This window comes from Misgurnus anguillicaudatus, chromosome 10, assembly GCF_027580225.2.
Source record: "Misgurnus anguillicaudatus chromosome 10, ASM2758022v2, whole genome shotgun sequence".
NCBI lineage: Eukaryota > Metazoa > Chordata > Actinopteri > Cypriniformes > Cobitidae > Misgurnus > Misgurnus anguillicaudatus.
Window position 1 is genome coordinate 26,397,283 of NC_073346.2, and position 14,680 is coordinate 26,411,962.

The 14,680-nt window shown below is 35.9% G+C and overlaps 1 protein-coding gene across 1 annotated transcript; it reads right to left on the minus strand.

The window, feature by feature from the left end:
* Positions 1-377: 377 nt before the first annotated feature.
* On the minus strand, positions 378-14,316 carry rbfox1l (RNA binding fox-1 homolog 1, like). The gene is made up of 12 exons (XM_055210405.2): positions 13,952-14,316; positions 10,888-11,124; positions 4,601-4,777; positions 4,424-4,477; positions 4,251-4,343; positions 4,006-4,063; positions 3,037-3,096; positions 2,745-2,889; positions 2,511-2,550; positions 1,613-1,683; positions 1,374-1,455; positions 378-638 (listed from the first exon to the last, which is right to left on the minus strand). The coding sequence occupies exons 1-12, from the start codon at positions 14,036-14,038 to the stop codon at positions 594-596; spliced, it is 1,149 nt and encodes a 382-aa protein (XP_055066380.1). The 5' UTR covers positions 14,039-14,316; the 3' UTR covers positions 378-593.
* Between the last annotated feature and the right edge of the window lie 364 nt (positions 14,317-14,680).

The following is a 14,680-nucleotide window of genomic DNA, read 5'->3' on the forward strand; positions in this document are numbered from 1 at the left end:
TAGATCACATATATCACACAGGTCAGTGCCATTGCTGTATCTCACAGTATTGCTATTTAAATTACACGCACTCAAATACACTCCAACACACACACACACATCAACTATACAAACTCTGATCTTATGCATCCATCACTTTGGTGAATGTTCCACCTGTCTTTGGATATTTCATATCATTATTCAACAGTGCAACATTTAAAACATCTTCAGCTTTTGTACTAATATCTAAAATCTTTGTGAGGTCTATCACTTATCTTTGTGGCTCTATAGGCAAATCATACCTCTATGACCGCTATACTTATGATATGTAGCTATACAGTGTGCAGTCTGTTACGCAAGAAAGTTGTCTATTCTTGTTTTCCCCTTTTTGTAAGGGGGTTGGTTTAAGTATTGTTTCCTTTCAGACTTAAATAAAAGTCCACAAATACACTTCTGCATATTCTCAGAATGGATTCATCCAATAAATAAGATGTGAGCCACAGTATTTACAATCATAAACAGTTTAGGATTGGAACAGGAAAAAGGAGGTCTCATCATTTTCCAGAACATCTTGGTGGAAGTGGGTTGCAAGTCAGTGAGTTGAGTCTTTCAGTTTAGTATGGGGTGAAACGGTTGTAACCTCCGCGATACAAACTTGCCTGGATGCAAACAAACAGAAGCAATCAAAGATTTTGTTAAACATGTCAAATTAAACCTTGCCATGAGTTTACCACATCATTAAAGGGACATTCCACTTTTTTTGAAAATATGCTAATTTTCCAGCTCCCCTAGAGTTAAACGTTTGATTCTTACCATTTTGATATCCATTTAGCTGATCTCCGGGTCTGGCGCTAGCACTTTCACATAGCTTAGCACAATCCATTGAATCTGATTAGACCATTAGCATCGCGCTAAAAATTAACCAAAACGTTTCGATATTTTTCCTATTTAAAACTTGACTCTTCTGTAGTTCATTGTGTACTAAGACCAACAGAAAATTAAATGAGAACTCTCATTCTGGCGTAATAATCAAGGACTTTGCTTATGTAACATGGCTGCAGCAGACGTAGTGATATTACGCAGTGCCCGAAAATAGTCCCCTGCCATTGAAAGTAACCAAGTGGACTATTTTCGGGCATTGCATAATATCACTACTCCTGTGATGTAACTACAGAAGAGTCAAGTTTTAAATAGGAAAAATATCGAAACTCTTTGGTTTTTTTTAGCACGATGCTAATGGTCTAATCAGATTCAATGGATTATGCTAAGCTATGCTAAAAGTGCTAGCGCCAGACCTGGAGATTAGATGAATGGATTTCAAATGTTTAACTCTAGGGGAGCTGGAAAATGAGCATGAGTGTCCTTTAATGCTGTATTGCAGCACTGTGTCTTGCCATTGTTCCAACTCCATAAGTGGTGGTAGGTCCAACTGAGTGATGGTAGGGGTCTGTTGCTGTGGTGTAGACTCTTCCATATCTTAACATTCATTAATACACAAATAAATACTGAATTATATTTATATCTATGTGTTTATATAGATATAATCTAATTAAAAAAGAAAATTCAATAATATGTAACAATGTCATAATGTCTGTAACACTGATGAGTTCAGTGGTTTTGGTGTAGTGCTTACCCATCACTGTATGTGGCTGCTGTAGCGGCTGAGGCAGACTGCGCTACCCTATATGTGGCTGAATATCCTCCCTAAAGAGAGGAAGTAAAATATACATACACTGTAATTTATTAAACACTTATAGTTTCTGTACATACGTATTTGTGACCTGTGAAATCCTGTGATATCTATGAAATCCAGTCTAAAGTCTCTGAGATCTGAGAAAGTTTGATTTCAATCATTCATTTCACTTTAATTTTAGTCCTTGATTGACATGGCCTTACTCATGGTTATATTTTCACAGATTGCTCTTTATGTAGGATTATTTTATGTGAAAAACCTCAAAAAATGACTTTAGCTTGATTTTCTCAAACCTTGGTATTTACAAACACTTATAAGAGCATTTGTGTTTATTTCAAATCCTGGAGACCCTGAGGCCACTTTGTATATCTTTTATGTGGTTATGAGCAGAAGATTAAAGAGAATTTACAAAATTGTGCTAAACACAACCCAAATGATTTTAACAAAGGATTTTTTAATATTTTTTATCAAGAATTTTTTAAATGTTGGGTGACATTTAGCAAGTACCCGCTGAACTTCCTGTCGAGGTTTTTAGGTACAGTTTCTGCCAAGAACAAAACACCATTTCCTCTACTAGACCACAATATTACTCATCAAGTACGTTTACAAACACAGAATAACCAGATAATAACTATCAAAAATCTATATATATATATATATATATATATATATATATATATATATATATATATATATATATATATATATATATATATATATATATATATATATATATATATATATATATATATATATATATATATATAATACTCTATTTTCGACATGAATTGTCTTAAACATGCCAGTAAATAAGATATAGGGAGTTAGTGATACTTACATAGACCTCTGCACCATACAATCCATCCTGATATACAACACTGCAGTAGGACAAGAAACACTACATAAGTCCAGCTTAAGAGGATCACTAGCATTAATTATGTTAAGCGAGCTGATAAGAGGGTTAGTTAATAAGTAATAATGATTTACTTTGTAAATTAAACCCCATTAGTGTAAATAGCCCAAAAAAGGTGTCACAAATATTGATAAAAAGGTCATTAAGAAAGTCACTGACCCTGGATAGGCTGGTACCGCGGTGGGTGTGGCTGTCGCTGCTGCAGCCGACCGGATGGTATTGTAGACTGCTCGGCCACGACCACGGAGTGTGGAGCCTCTGTAGGCCAAGGTTGGCGTGGGCATAGGATAAGGGAAGCTGGCGACTAATAAACAAACAAAAAACTGAATATTAGGGCTAAAAAAATAAATTACAGAATTGTTTGGCTTTCAATACATCATCATTACAACTGTTACAAAACTAGTTTTAAACTACAAAATTAAAGTCAAATGAAGAATGAAAATACCTATACCTGTATAAAGTTCAGGAGCATACATGGCACCCATTACTGGATTTATCTTCCACCCAGCAGCTACAGAAACACACAGTATATAGGTGAGGATATATGAAGAACTCAGACGCAAAAGCCTCTAAATGCCAACCCAGCCAAAAATAAGATAATGATATTAACCGAATAATCTCGGCACATATTATACGTTCATCAAATACTCTCACTTGAAATATGCTTAATTCCAGCCTAAGGCCATTCAGAAATACTGGTTTGTTGGTAGAATAAGTAAGTACATCGGGTCAGTCGGGTGTGCATCATTTTTCAATAATTCAACAGCCCGGAGTAAATTATTCTACTAATACTACAGTTATCACACCTCAAGACATCGATCAGATGGTATATTTAAAGGGATTCATCCGGTTTTTGTACTTAAATCGCTATTGTGAGTAGGACCATTTCTTCCGCGTCTCATCCAACGGCTCTTTTGCTTGTTTCAAAACGTCATTTTAAAGCTGGCAATGGAGGCTTGAGCCGTTAATAGCATTCTAATGCAGGTATTAATGAAGTTTTTAGAAAGAGAGCGACAAAGACACAAAGAGAGAATGAAAAAAAAGAGAGAGAGAGAGAGCGAGCAAGCGAGAGAGAACGAGTGAGAGAGAGCGAGTGAGAGAATCGTCTGTCATGTTGTTTTTGTTAGTCTGTTATTACAGTTAACTATGCAAAGTGATATGGAACCGTAATGCAGTCAAGAGAGCTGCCTGAAACCACGTTCGCTGTGCGTTTCCCAGAAAATAATTGCACACCTCACAACGTTCATCAGCCAATCAGATTCAAGCATTCAACGGACCCGTAGTATAAATTAAAATGTTCATTTACATTTAGAGGGTTTTGCAGGCTCTTCATGTGAACGTACAGAAAGCAACATTTTATAATTGTATCTGATATTAGATAAAGTGCACTGCACTACACAATTTTTAGACATAAACTTACCATTTACTAAAGGTGTCTGAGGTTTCTTTGTGACAACCCTGGCTGTGGCATTGTTCACCTATGAAAGAGTGTTATTTTATATTCTCTCTCTTAAAGACAGCAGCATTACATTGTCATACAGTACGTTTGTGAATTTTTATTTCTTTGCAATCAAACCTCTTGGCATTATAAAGCTCAAGTGCCATGCTCTACCAGTTTGGGAACCCATAACAATTGAGATACAGGAACCAAAAGTGCCACCGTACCTCAATCTTTCTTCCCTCGACGATCGTTCCGTTCAGCTTCTCTCTTGCTCGGTCTGCTTCCACTGCACTCTCAAATGTCACGAATCCAAAACCCTAGTAAAAAAATAGACTGCAATGAAATCACATTTTTAGAAAAGTAAAGTAACTCAGCAGACGTTTTAAACATAACTGACCTTTGATCCTCTCTCATTAAAAATGATCTCCACATCTAGAATTTTGCCAAATTGCTGAGAAGTGAAACAGAGAAATGATATGACAGATATGAATCATATGAGAGTTTCATGTAACAGATTGTTTCATGTACTGTAAGTGTTAGTGTAGTAATGTTTTATGGGACAAACAGGAATTACCCCAAACATTTGCCTGAGGTCTGGATCACGAAACCTAAAAGGAATGTTTGACACATGAAGTCTTTTAGGCTGGGCCTTGCCACCTCCCTCTGTCTCACTTCCACTCGTACCACTCCCAGTTGCCACGGAAACACTAAGAGACTGCGGGTCAGATGTTACGGGAGCCAAAGTATTGTCCTGTGAGCGAGAATGAAATGAAAGAGAGGGAAGGGATGTTGTGGTAGAAGTAATAATAGAGAAAGTCAGAAAAATATGGACAGATTGAGGAGGAAGTTAGAAAGAAGGGGTACAGAGAAAATTACAGAGAGAAAACAGAAAGAAACATTAGTACATGTTACTAACTAGTATTTGTCTAAGGCAAGATTTCTTCTCAAACATATTCGAATTACTTAATCAGAAATCTAACATTTTATTGGTTTGTGACCACAACAAAACGCAAAAGAGCATTCCTCATCCAGTGACTCCTCTCAAGCAAAAGTGAGGACATGTGATCAACTTTCCATTTTTTTAGTGAGCTGTCTAAGTACATGCCTGTTAGAAATAGAAATGTAAAAAAAACACTAAAAATAGAGCATAAACACAGTTTACTTCAGTGAAGTCATTAAATCAGCCGCTGAAAGTAGCATACTCAACCATGTGTACTCTTTTACTATAATATTGCAATAGTGTGAAACATAACAATCATTTGTAATGCATGGTTACACAGCGTTTCCTATTGCATCTGTTTGACATGACTGTGAATAAAATGTCCCCATGCAGATCAATACAAAGAAGTGTTTGTGCGTCAAACCCAACACATCCACTATCCCACAATGCATCACGATGCCAGTTGGTATGTCTGCATATAGCCTCGCACTAAATGCCACAAAACGGTTACCATTTAAAAGATGGATTAAAAAGTCAAAGTGTATTAAACATGTTCAGAAAGAGCCAAACGCTAGAAGAAAAGAACAGTGACAAAAATAAAAATACAGAGGAGGAAAGAAATGCTTAAAAGGCCAAAAAGAAACAACAGGAAGTTTAAGGGCAGGACTAATAACTGTAAGTTAAATGAATATTACAGTAGTAAGAAAAATGTTATGCAGATGATAAGAGTTGTTATTAGAATGAGCAAAGTAACCCATTCAATTACATTCTCCTGTAGGGCAGAGTTAAAGCAGTAAGGCAAAATGGCCACTCGGATGCGTCCGTACTGCCTTAACCCATCCAGTACACATCTGCAATACACTCTTAAAAGTAAAGGCGCTACAAAAGGTTCTTCAAGGTGATGCCATACAGTGATTCTCAACCGGTGGGCAATTGACAAATCTTGTTATTTTCACATCGAATTGTTCTTGAATTAAATTTATATGACTAAAAATGCTCAGTCAAGATGTATGATCTGAAAGCCCTATCTGATTGAATATCGTAACACAACATCATGTCAGATAGTACTGGGGCAGTACCCTTTAACTAGGTCCTAATATGTAGGCCTACCATTTAGGTGCAGATATGTAGGCGTGCGCGGCTAGTTGTAACACAGACTGTTTACATTGTTGCACAAGGTTTTGTTTTCCGGTATTTTTTTAAGCTGCCAAAAGACGATCTCCCGCAAATTATTGGAAATGTATAATTTTTTTTTTAGAGAGTGTTTTGGTGGCACGTAAGTAAAAATTTTTCATCATATGTTTTTTTTTGTTTCTAAGTTGGGTGTGTAAGATACCAAATCCAATGTTATGTCATATTAATCAGTGTCTTGTTGACTAAAACAGAGCATGGTTTTGAATATGTCTCTTTTGGTGGGCTTGAAAATATTTTGACCCAGCGGGGTTAATTGTAACGCTGTGTTCCAAACTAACCCCTCAGCACTGACGATATGAAAACCGCTAACGTTAGCGTATATCTTGCCGTTGGCATAAATTGGCTACACGAATGATTGCTGGCTGCCAACAAAGTAAATGTGCCTGTCTTATCAAAAATTGTGTGTCAAATTTATGTTTGTTTATATATTTAATATTGATTGAATAAGGTCACCTCAAAGATTGAAATCATAATGAAATGAATGGCTAAAATCAGACTTTGATGCTCATTATCTCAAAATTTGATTTTGAAACTGTAGTATGGTTACAGACTGGGTTACATATAAAAAGTTTTGTCATAATTGTGCTGCTTTTTCTCACATATTTAGACATTTTATCCATTTATAATTGAACTATTGTTAGAAAAAGGCTGGATGAATGAATTCAGTATGGATACCTGTCTATTATAGACAGATATATAAACAATATCCACTTCAAGTATATAGACAAAATAGTATTGAATTATTTGCCTGCAAACTTAATTTTTAGCAAGTGTTAAAACTAACCCCCTGCCTGTTACAATTAACTTCACTTATGGGGTAAGTTGTAACGTTTGTACTTCTGTCACGTTTGGTGTAATTGTCCAAGAATGGTAAGCACTAGAAACAAACTTCAAATGTTTAGCAGAGATGTGTGTGTTGCTTGTGTAAAAATATAATTAATCAAACTCATATATTTTTTGAATGATTTAGCCAAAACCAAAAAGCGTTAGGTTGTACCCCGCTCTCCCCTATACATTTGGTACCAATATGCAGGGTGCGATTTGTTGGGGGTGTGGGGAAGATTATCTGGTCTTTATACTCCTGCCACTGATAAATTATTTTTCATCAAAATGTATCCCTTCATGATTACTAGTCATCAAACGCCATATAAATGGCCTAAATTAAAGATAATTTAATATACAAGTAAATATGCTGCCGGTATAGTGCAAACAACAGTTAAATCAGGAATTAAGTATTACCACTTCTGCTCCTGTGACGATAGATGACAGCGCGTTTAGGTTGCATCATGATCCTTATTTAATTCATGCCCGGCATTTCTACCTGTCGCCAACCACCAATAGTCTATTTCAGCACGAAAACAACCAAATAATAAATAAAAAGAATTCCAAGCAGCATATCGTATCGTATTTTACAGAACCGTCACAAAACAAGTCCAGGAAATATTACCACTGAGCATGAGACAGCTGTTGTTAATCGAGGGGAATTCCAAGGATGACACAGGAAAGCAAACAAGAGGTCAAAACACAATCATCAAACAGACTATTTCTTAGGTCTGACGTCTTATCTTAGTAGGCATATAACCTATTTATGGTTATATTGAGTATGCTGTGCATTGCATTTTTTCTATTAAATATTATGATTATAAACAAGTGTTTTTGCATGAAGTTTCTGTAACGAAGGGCAGCAAGTCAGTAAGTCTGTGCAGTAAAAGTAAACCTCACTTCCTAAGAAGTGCTCTAGCGACAGATGAGCTTTCTCTGATTTTTTTTACAATTCGCACCCTGCCAATATGTACCTTTGAGATACTAACATGAACTCTCTATAGGTGCAAAGGTGTACTTTTTAAAAAGGTACTGCGCTAGTGACAGTTACAGACCATTTTTTCTGACAGTGAACCATTTAGCCAAAAATTATTTTTTGGTGGCATCGTGAAGCACCTTTATTTTTAAGAGTGAATACTACTTTACAGGACCGGTTTGAAAGAATGGCTTGAATCTGAACAGGACAAAGAAACTATGCATTTGGTTTATCCAGTTATACGTAAGAGATTTCATTGTGTTTTGTTACACTTGGGCTAAAAAGATACTTGCATAGATAAGCATTAAAACTTTTAAATAATTTATCTGCTTATTTTATTATTTTTCAGCTAGGATTGTAATGATTTCCTCTTTCTCTATTCATTTTCTCCCTCTTTAAATGCCCCATGCTACAATTTAAAAAGTTCCCTGCATTTTACAATAAAATGGAAATAAAGATTAGACAAAATCTGTCACATGAAAGATTTTATGGCATCACCTTAAAGAACATTTTATAGCATCGTTATTTTAAAGAATGTGAATTAAATGTATGCACTTTTCTCAAACTTTTTGGTGTGCAAGCCCCTGCATCCCCCCTTCTTAAAGAAATGTAATGACATAAAACAATCTTTAACTTATAATTTAAAAAAACTATGTAGAGAATTAAAAAAACTGTCCCCATCTCATGCCCCCCAGTTTGGGAACCACTGCTATGACTAATGGCGGTAATGTCAATGCAAACTTTTTTCTTTTTACTTCTTATTTTTATATAAATATTTCTCGCTATTGGGTTGTGCAATTGTTTCTTACAAACAAAACCGAGTGAATAGAGTGAAAAAGAAAGTAAAACACAAAATACCCTAAAATAAAAAGCAGAAATTCTTTGCTTACGCACTTTAAAGGTCACCAAAAACCTGCAGCATAATGCTATTTTTAGCAATAGTCACCCAAAAGATTGCAAAACAAAGTGTATTAATAAGGAAATATAAAACAGACAGCGTCACACACGTTCACACACGCAAACAGATTGTTGTTATGGTTACTTCTGAGCTTTGCCGGGCTGATTGCTAGCAGTAATGACTACAACAGCAAGTGTCACACAAGGGAATACTATCAAAAATACACCAACATAACATTCATCCAGGCCGGGGGAGAGGGTATTGGTGACAAAAAGAGAAGGGAGGTGTGATGGGAAAGTTTGTGATAATATCACGACAAGATGCAGAAAGCTTATCTAACTGGACCTGAGAAACATAGTTGAGGGGGGAGGGGTCATCCCGTCTGACTCCCCCCCTGACCCCTCCCTCCATGGCGGCGTGTCATAGTCCCAATACCTGGACCTTGTAACTCTGGTGCTCTCTAGTGATATAAGCAATGTGGCCACACAACAAAAAAAAAACATTTCAGTAAAATTGTCTGACAAGTACAAAGTAAATCTTTTAAGTGAAGTATAGTTTTATGGTAAAATACTGCTCTGAATCCTTCTCACAGTTTCTTCAGCACAGGAATATTTACTCGAGTTGCTCATTTATAAAGCGTTGATATATTATAATTACTGCATCTGATGAGCCATTATTCACAGTCAAAATCCAAAACACCTTTCAAATACACTCCAATATTAAATGCATTTAGTGATGCCTAAATATATATTATATAAAATCTATAGTGTGGGTTCAAGATTCATATTTTAGCAGAATGACATTTTGAAAAAACATTTCTTTCTGGGTTGTGATTTATTACCATGGTGCCAATTTAACATTGTTAAATAAGCGTCATATGTGAAGATAAAATGTATATATCTCTTATATATCCTATATTTCTGTGAAACCTAACCGACTGAATTTCTTAAATGTTTTCTAGAAAATTATATTCTAATTTTTTCTGTGCCGTCCCACTAAATTTAGAGTAAGTACTCTTTTTTGGAAAACCTAAGTCAGTGATATAGATATATAGATAAACTCAATATTAAATGTAGATGAAAATCAATTAGGTCTCTACTCAATGAAATATTTCCTAATTAACCACATGGGTTTCTGTTTAGCAGAGCATCATTTGGGAAACATTTAAGATCAAATCTTCCAAAAGGAAAACTGAAAAGCAGAAGATAAAACAGGAAAAGGAAGATTACATTTCATTTTAAATAATAAGCTTGCACATTCATATATGTTGTGCTCCGAGCAAGCTGAATTTCCATACATGGCCAAGGCAAAAGGGGCCATGTAACGGACATAAAGTTATTTTTATCCTAGCCTGGAGATCCCAGAGGCCCAATGCACAAGATTGTATATCATCAGTCCATACATATTCCTATACCTTTTCCGATGCAAATGCATTGAATATAAATGGATATAATGATATTGTATAATGAAAAACTGGGAATGCTTAAATAAGTTTCCAAAATAATTTCATTTAGCCTATGGAAAAATATAATGACTGCAAAGGGTCAGTGTTTCTAACTAAAATTTTTTTTTTAATTCCTGACATGTGTGCATTTTAAACTACCTATTTAAACTAATTCAAACCAAGTTATTTTTAAAAATTCCCTTTGCACAAAAATTGCTAATTTACTTGATGGATTACTGATAGGGGTTTGACTCCTTAACTGTACACTTTAAAAATGCTGGGTTATTTTCAACCCAGGCTTGGGTCAAAAAAAGGGACGAACCCAACAAGTTGGGCTGCAATTCAGCCTATAGGTTGTTTTTTAACCAATTGCTGGCTCAAATATAAACATTTTCTGGGTTAATTTAACCCAACAGCCGTGTATGTCCCTATTAGACCCAACTCTGGGTTGAAAATAACCCAGCATTTTTTTTTGTGTAGGCCTATTAAAGGTTATATTCTGATCACCAGCAGATCTTTATTATTACACACTTTTGAATCTATGATTCTTTATCATCTGGATTCAGGTATTTATTGTTATTTCTTACCGTGTTATTGGCAGTTACAGACTCCTGTAACTCCTGCTGAGGGCCCTGGTAGACCCTCAAATGATGATGATCGGGATATTCAGAGCTGGGATGAGCCGAGCTGAAATCGAGGGGTGGGAGCCTGGCAGCAGATGTGGGTGGAGCTTGACCAGGTGGGGCATATGAAGGGGGTGGGGCATAGACCTGAGGAAGTGAAGGGTCACCACTGCCTGGCCCCGCCTCTTGGGCGGCGGCTCCCTATAAGATACAAAGATGCTGTTTATCAACATGTTAGTAAATATAATTTCCATGTAAAGTATTGTGAGTTTCTATGTTAAAGTGAAAATTATTAAAAGTCATTTTGTAGTTATACAGTTAAGCTTAATTTTTAACAAAACAAAATATTTTTCACACAGTACTAAGATGTATAAAACATGAAGGATTGCTAATTTTTTGCATAATAATTTCTAGCGAAAATTTTGTATTTTAACAAAATAATAAAAAAATTAGTCTTTGGTTAAAAACAGTCTAGTCCTGAATTTAGCTTCTTCTACAATAATAAAAAGGCAACATATATTGGAACAGCATTGTTATCAGAAATTAAAATATAACCACAGATCAAAAACAACAGAAGACAAAGCTAAACCAAAACACAAGACAAAAAGTGTGAAATTAGTTAAATAAATGTAGCACAAATGAAAAGTCTCACCGCTTCAGTGCATTCCACAGGCAGCCCAATACTCACAAACAACTGATGCATGCTTAAATGCAAGGCTTTTTGCCCGCCCACCTTTCCATAAGTCTCTTACACCCACCAATCACAGACAACCAAATCTGTTTTATGTGGGGTCTTTACACCAGCTGTGTTCATTTGTTCATGTCAATCAATTCCCCCTCCTATACTCTAAACCGACACATGCCCATTCTTATTAAAGTTAATATAAAAATCCAATGCTGTGCTCTTTTTTATTTGATCTATTGTGTATGACGAGTAAGATCACTCAAATTAATCATAGCGATTATTCACTATAAACAGTTTATGTTCACTTAAAATTATGTTACTGAATTGAAATTTGATTACAAATACAATCTTAAATTTGGTGTAGATATGTTATGTGATATTTAAAAAATCTGCATCTGAAAGAAAACTGTTAAATTTCATTATTGCGTATGACGGGTATAAATAAATATACATAACGGATGTAAAAAAAAAACTCCTTTCCCTGTCTGGCACACATACTCATATCTCGCCATGTGTTTACTCTTATCAGCCCTTTAACCCAACAGAGCAAGCAGAGTAAATTTAGACTTCACTGATAAACTGTGACATACAGAGGAACGCTCAGATTAAATATCACCACCGCATTTAAATTCCTCAGCAGAAACAGAAGTATCACCTTACAGTAAGGCCTATATTTTATCAAAGCCATTATTTACTTTGCGCTATAAAACCACAATGTTATGACTGTCTGCGACCAACATTCACAAGAACATGACATAGCTAACTCTCATTTTCTCATCTCACAAGAGTAACCTGACACCCCATTGAGGTTTTACAAGTGTTAAAACAGGTGTTGTCAGACCTGCGACCTGAATCGCAACAATGTGCTGACAAAATATCACCAAAGCGTCACCACTGCGGCTGCAAACCAAATCATCAAAAGTTAAAAATGCATAACGTAAATACATAATAAAATGTTGTAACTAAACACAGTAACTAAATGCTGGTTACCAACTATGGCCTGAGTAGATGATTTATTACTGTTTCCATGTTCCCTTCTCGTGAGAGTATTTAAATAAGGCCTTTGTGCTTACCTTTCCACTTTCCAGACACACACACACACACACACACACACACGCACACGCGGCCCTTCAGCTGTCAGGTTTGGGGTTAAAGATCAGAGGCAGGATGCCAGGTGCCTGATCTGACAGCTGAGGGATCCTTTAAACACAAACACACACATACGCACAGTCCCAATGACAAGAGCTACTCAATGTATCCTTAATCAAACAGAGTAAACTGTATAAATGACCACTTTCCCAGGCATCCTAATTTTATTTACATGTATTAACAGTCCCTTTAGAAATGAGAAGCAGTAGATTATATCACTCAAGCTTTCTTCAGTTCATGCCACGGTCCTGTTTTTGTTTCATAAAAAACAGACTCAGAGATTGTTTACACACACAAACATACAAATCAAAATTAATGAGTATTTGTTGTCCTATGCAAAAAAACAATGTTTAAATGATCTCTTTTGAATATCCATTCCTCTGTTTTAAGATCTCTGCTATTTAAAATATATAATCTGTCGCTGCCTATCACTTAAGATAAACTCAAGAGGCAATCTAAGACTCTATATCTATTTCTATGTATGTAACCTGTGTGTAGTAAGAAGCACAGACTAAAAATACAGCTAGTGACAGAGAGAAAAAACAGACACGCGTTGCTTATCAGCTGTCCTGATATTTTATTTCTCTCACTCTCTTTTTCTTACATGCACACACATACACAAACACACAATCACGTACACACAAACACACACTGAACCTGTTTAGGCTACCTCGTCGGGACAAATATAACCAATAGTGGGACACAGTGTCCTTCCTTGACAGAGAGAAACACATTAGACGTCCTCTCTTCAGACCCAATGAAGGACATCATAACCAAAAGTCAAAAGTCAAAACCACACGCAATGTTCAGTTCCGTATAGGTTACCTAAAAATGTGCTTTAAATGGTAACATTTTAATTACATGAACAAATAAAATGTAAAAATATAAATGTGACTTTAAATGACTCCAAGTATGCTTTTTCAACAACAAAAAAGTAAAATGCACTTTTTCCAAAGCTTGTTATTTAAAAAATACAATATAATTTTGCAACGCAACTATGCAAAATGGTTATTTCTGTGCAGCCATTATAAAGATTAACTTATTTTTACTTGACAATGACAGTTGTGTACAGGCCTTACAATTTGCATATCTGACACCAACAATGACAAGGACAACAAAGAGAGGAAGGGGAAAGAGATATAAACCAACTATTCCAGAAACAGTATTAAAACCACGATAAAGGGACATGTTTACCTGTACTAGGCTGGGGTAGCAGGAAGCTGTCTGGGGGTAAACAGGGAGTCCGTAGGGCTGAAGGATCACTGTAGGGGAGGACAGCATGGTGCATAGCCAGAAAAAGAAACAGAAGGGGCAGGAAAGAGAGGGGAAGGATGGCGCTCTCGATCAAGAAAGTACCAGATTGAGAAAGTTTGGGGTCCCAGAGAAAGAAAGAAGAAAAAGATCCAGGGGTATGAAAGAAGAGTGGGATGCCTTGGTAGCTGGTGTCACACTTTCCAGATATTAAATAAAATAACAGGAATTTAAAAAAAGAGAAAAATAAGACCCTCTACAAAAGTAATGTTTGTACTGCAGAAGAGATTAGTACTGAAAGATCTCTGGGGGTACAGCGCGTGTGTGTCAAAGAGAGAGAGAGAGAAAGAGAGAGAGAGAGAGGGTCGGTGTGTTTGATAGACAGAAACACATGGTTAGAGTTGTGTTACACTCGTATAAATAGTCCCCTACTCTTTTAGTTGTACCGGTATTATATTACTAATAGACATGAAAAGCGTAAATAAATCATTATTTCAGAATGAACTGCGTATGCCAACATTTCTAATAACAAATATTTCTGTTATTATGTGTGACAATTGTTTATTTTGTTGTTTCGCTACGTAAGTTTGAGCTACGCAATCATGTTAGTCTCACCAAACACCATTCCTGCCAGGTAATGTTGAACTTGCTTGGGCAGTATTGGATTTGGAA

Bases quoted from the DNA above. Each gene is read 5' to 3' on its own strand.
- rbfox1l (XM_055210405.2), bottom strand. From the start codon at position 14,038: ATGCTGTCCTCCCCTACAGTGATCCTTCAGCCCTACGGACTCCCTGTT. The intron at 3,097-4,005 runs GTAAGTTTATGT...GTGTTTCTGTAG, and splicing joins TCAGACACCTTTAGTAAATG to CTGCTGGGTGGAAGATAAAT. The intron at 2,551-2,744 runs GTCAGTGACTTT...GTCCTACTGCAG, and splicing joins GCGGTACCAGCCTATCCAGG to TGTTGTATATCAGGATGGAT.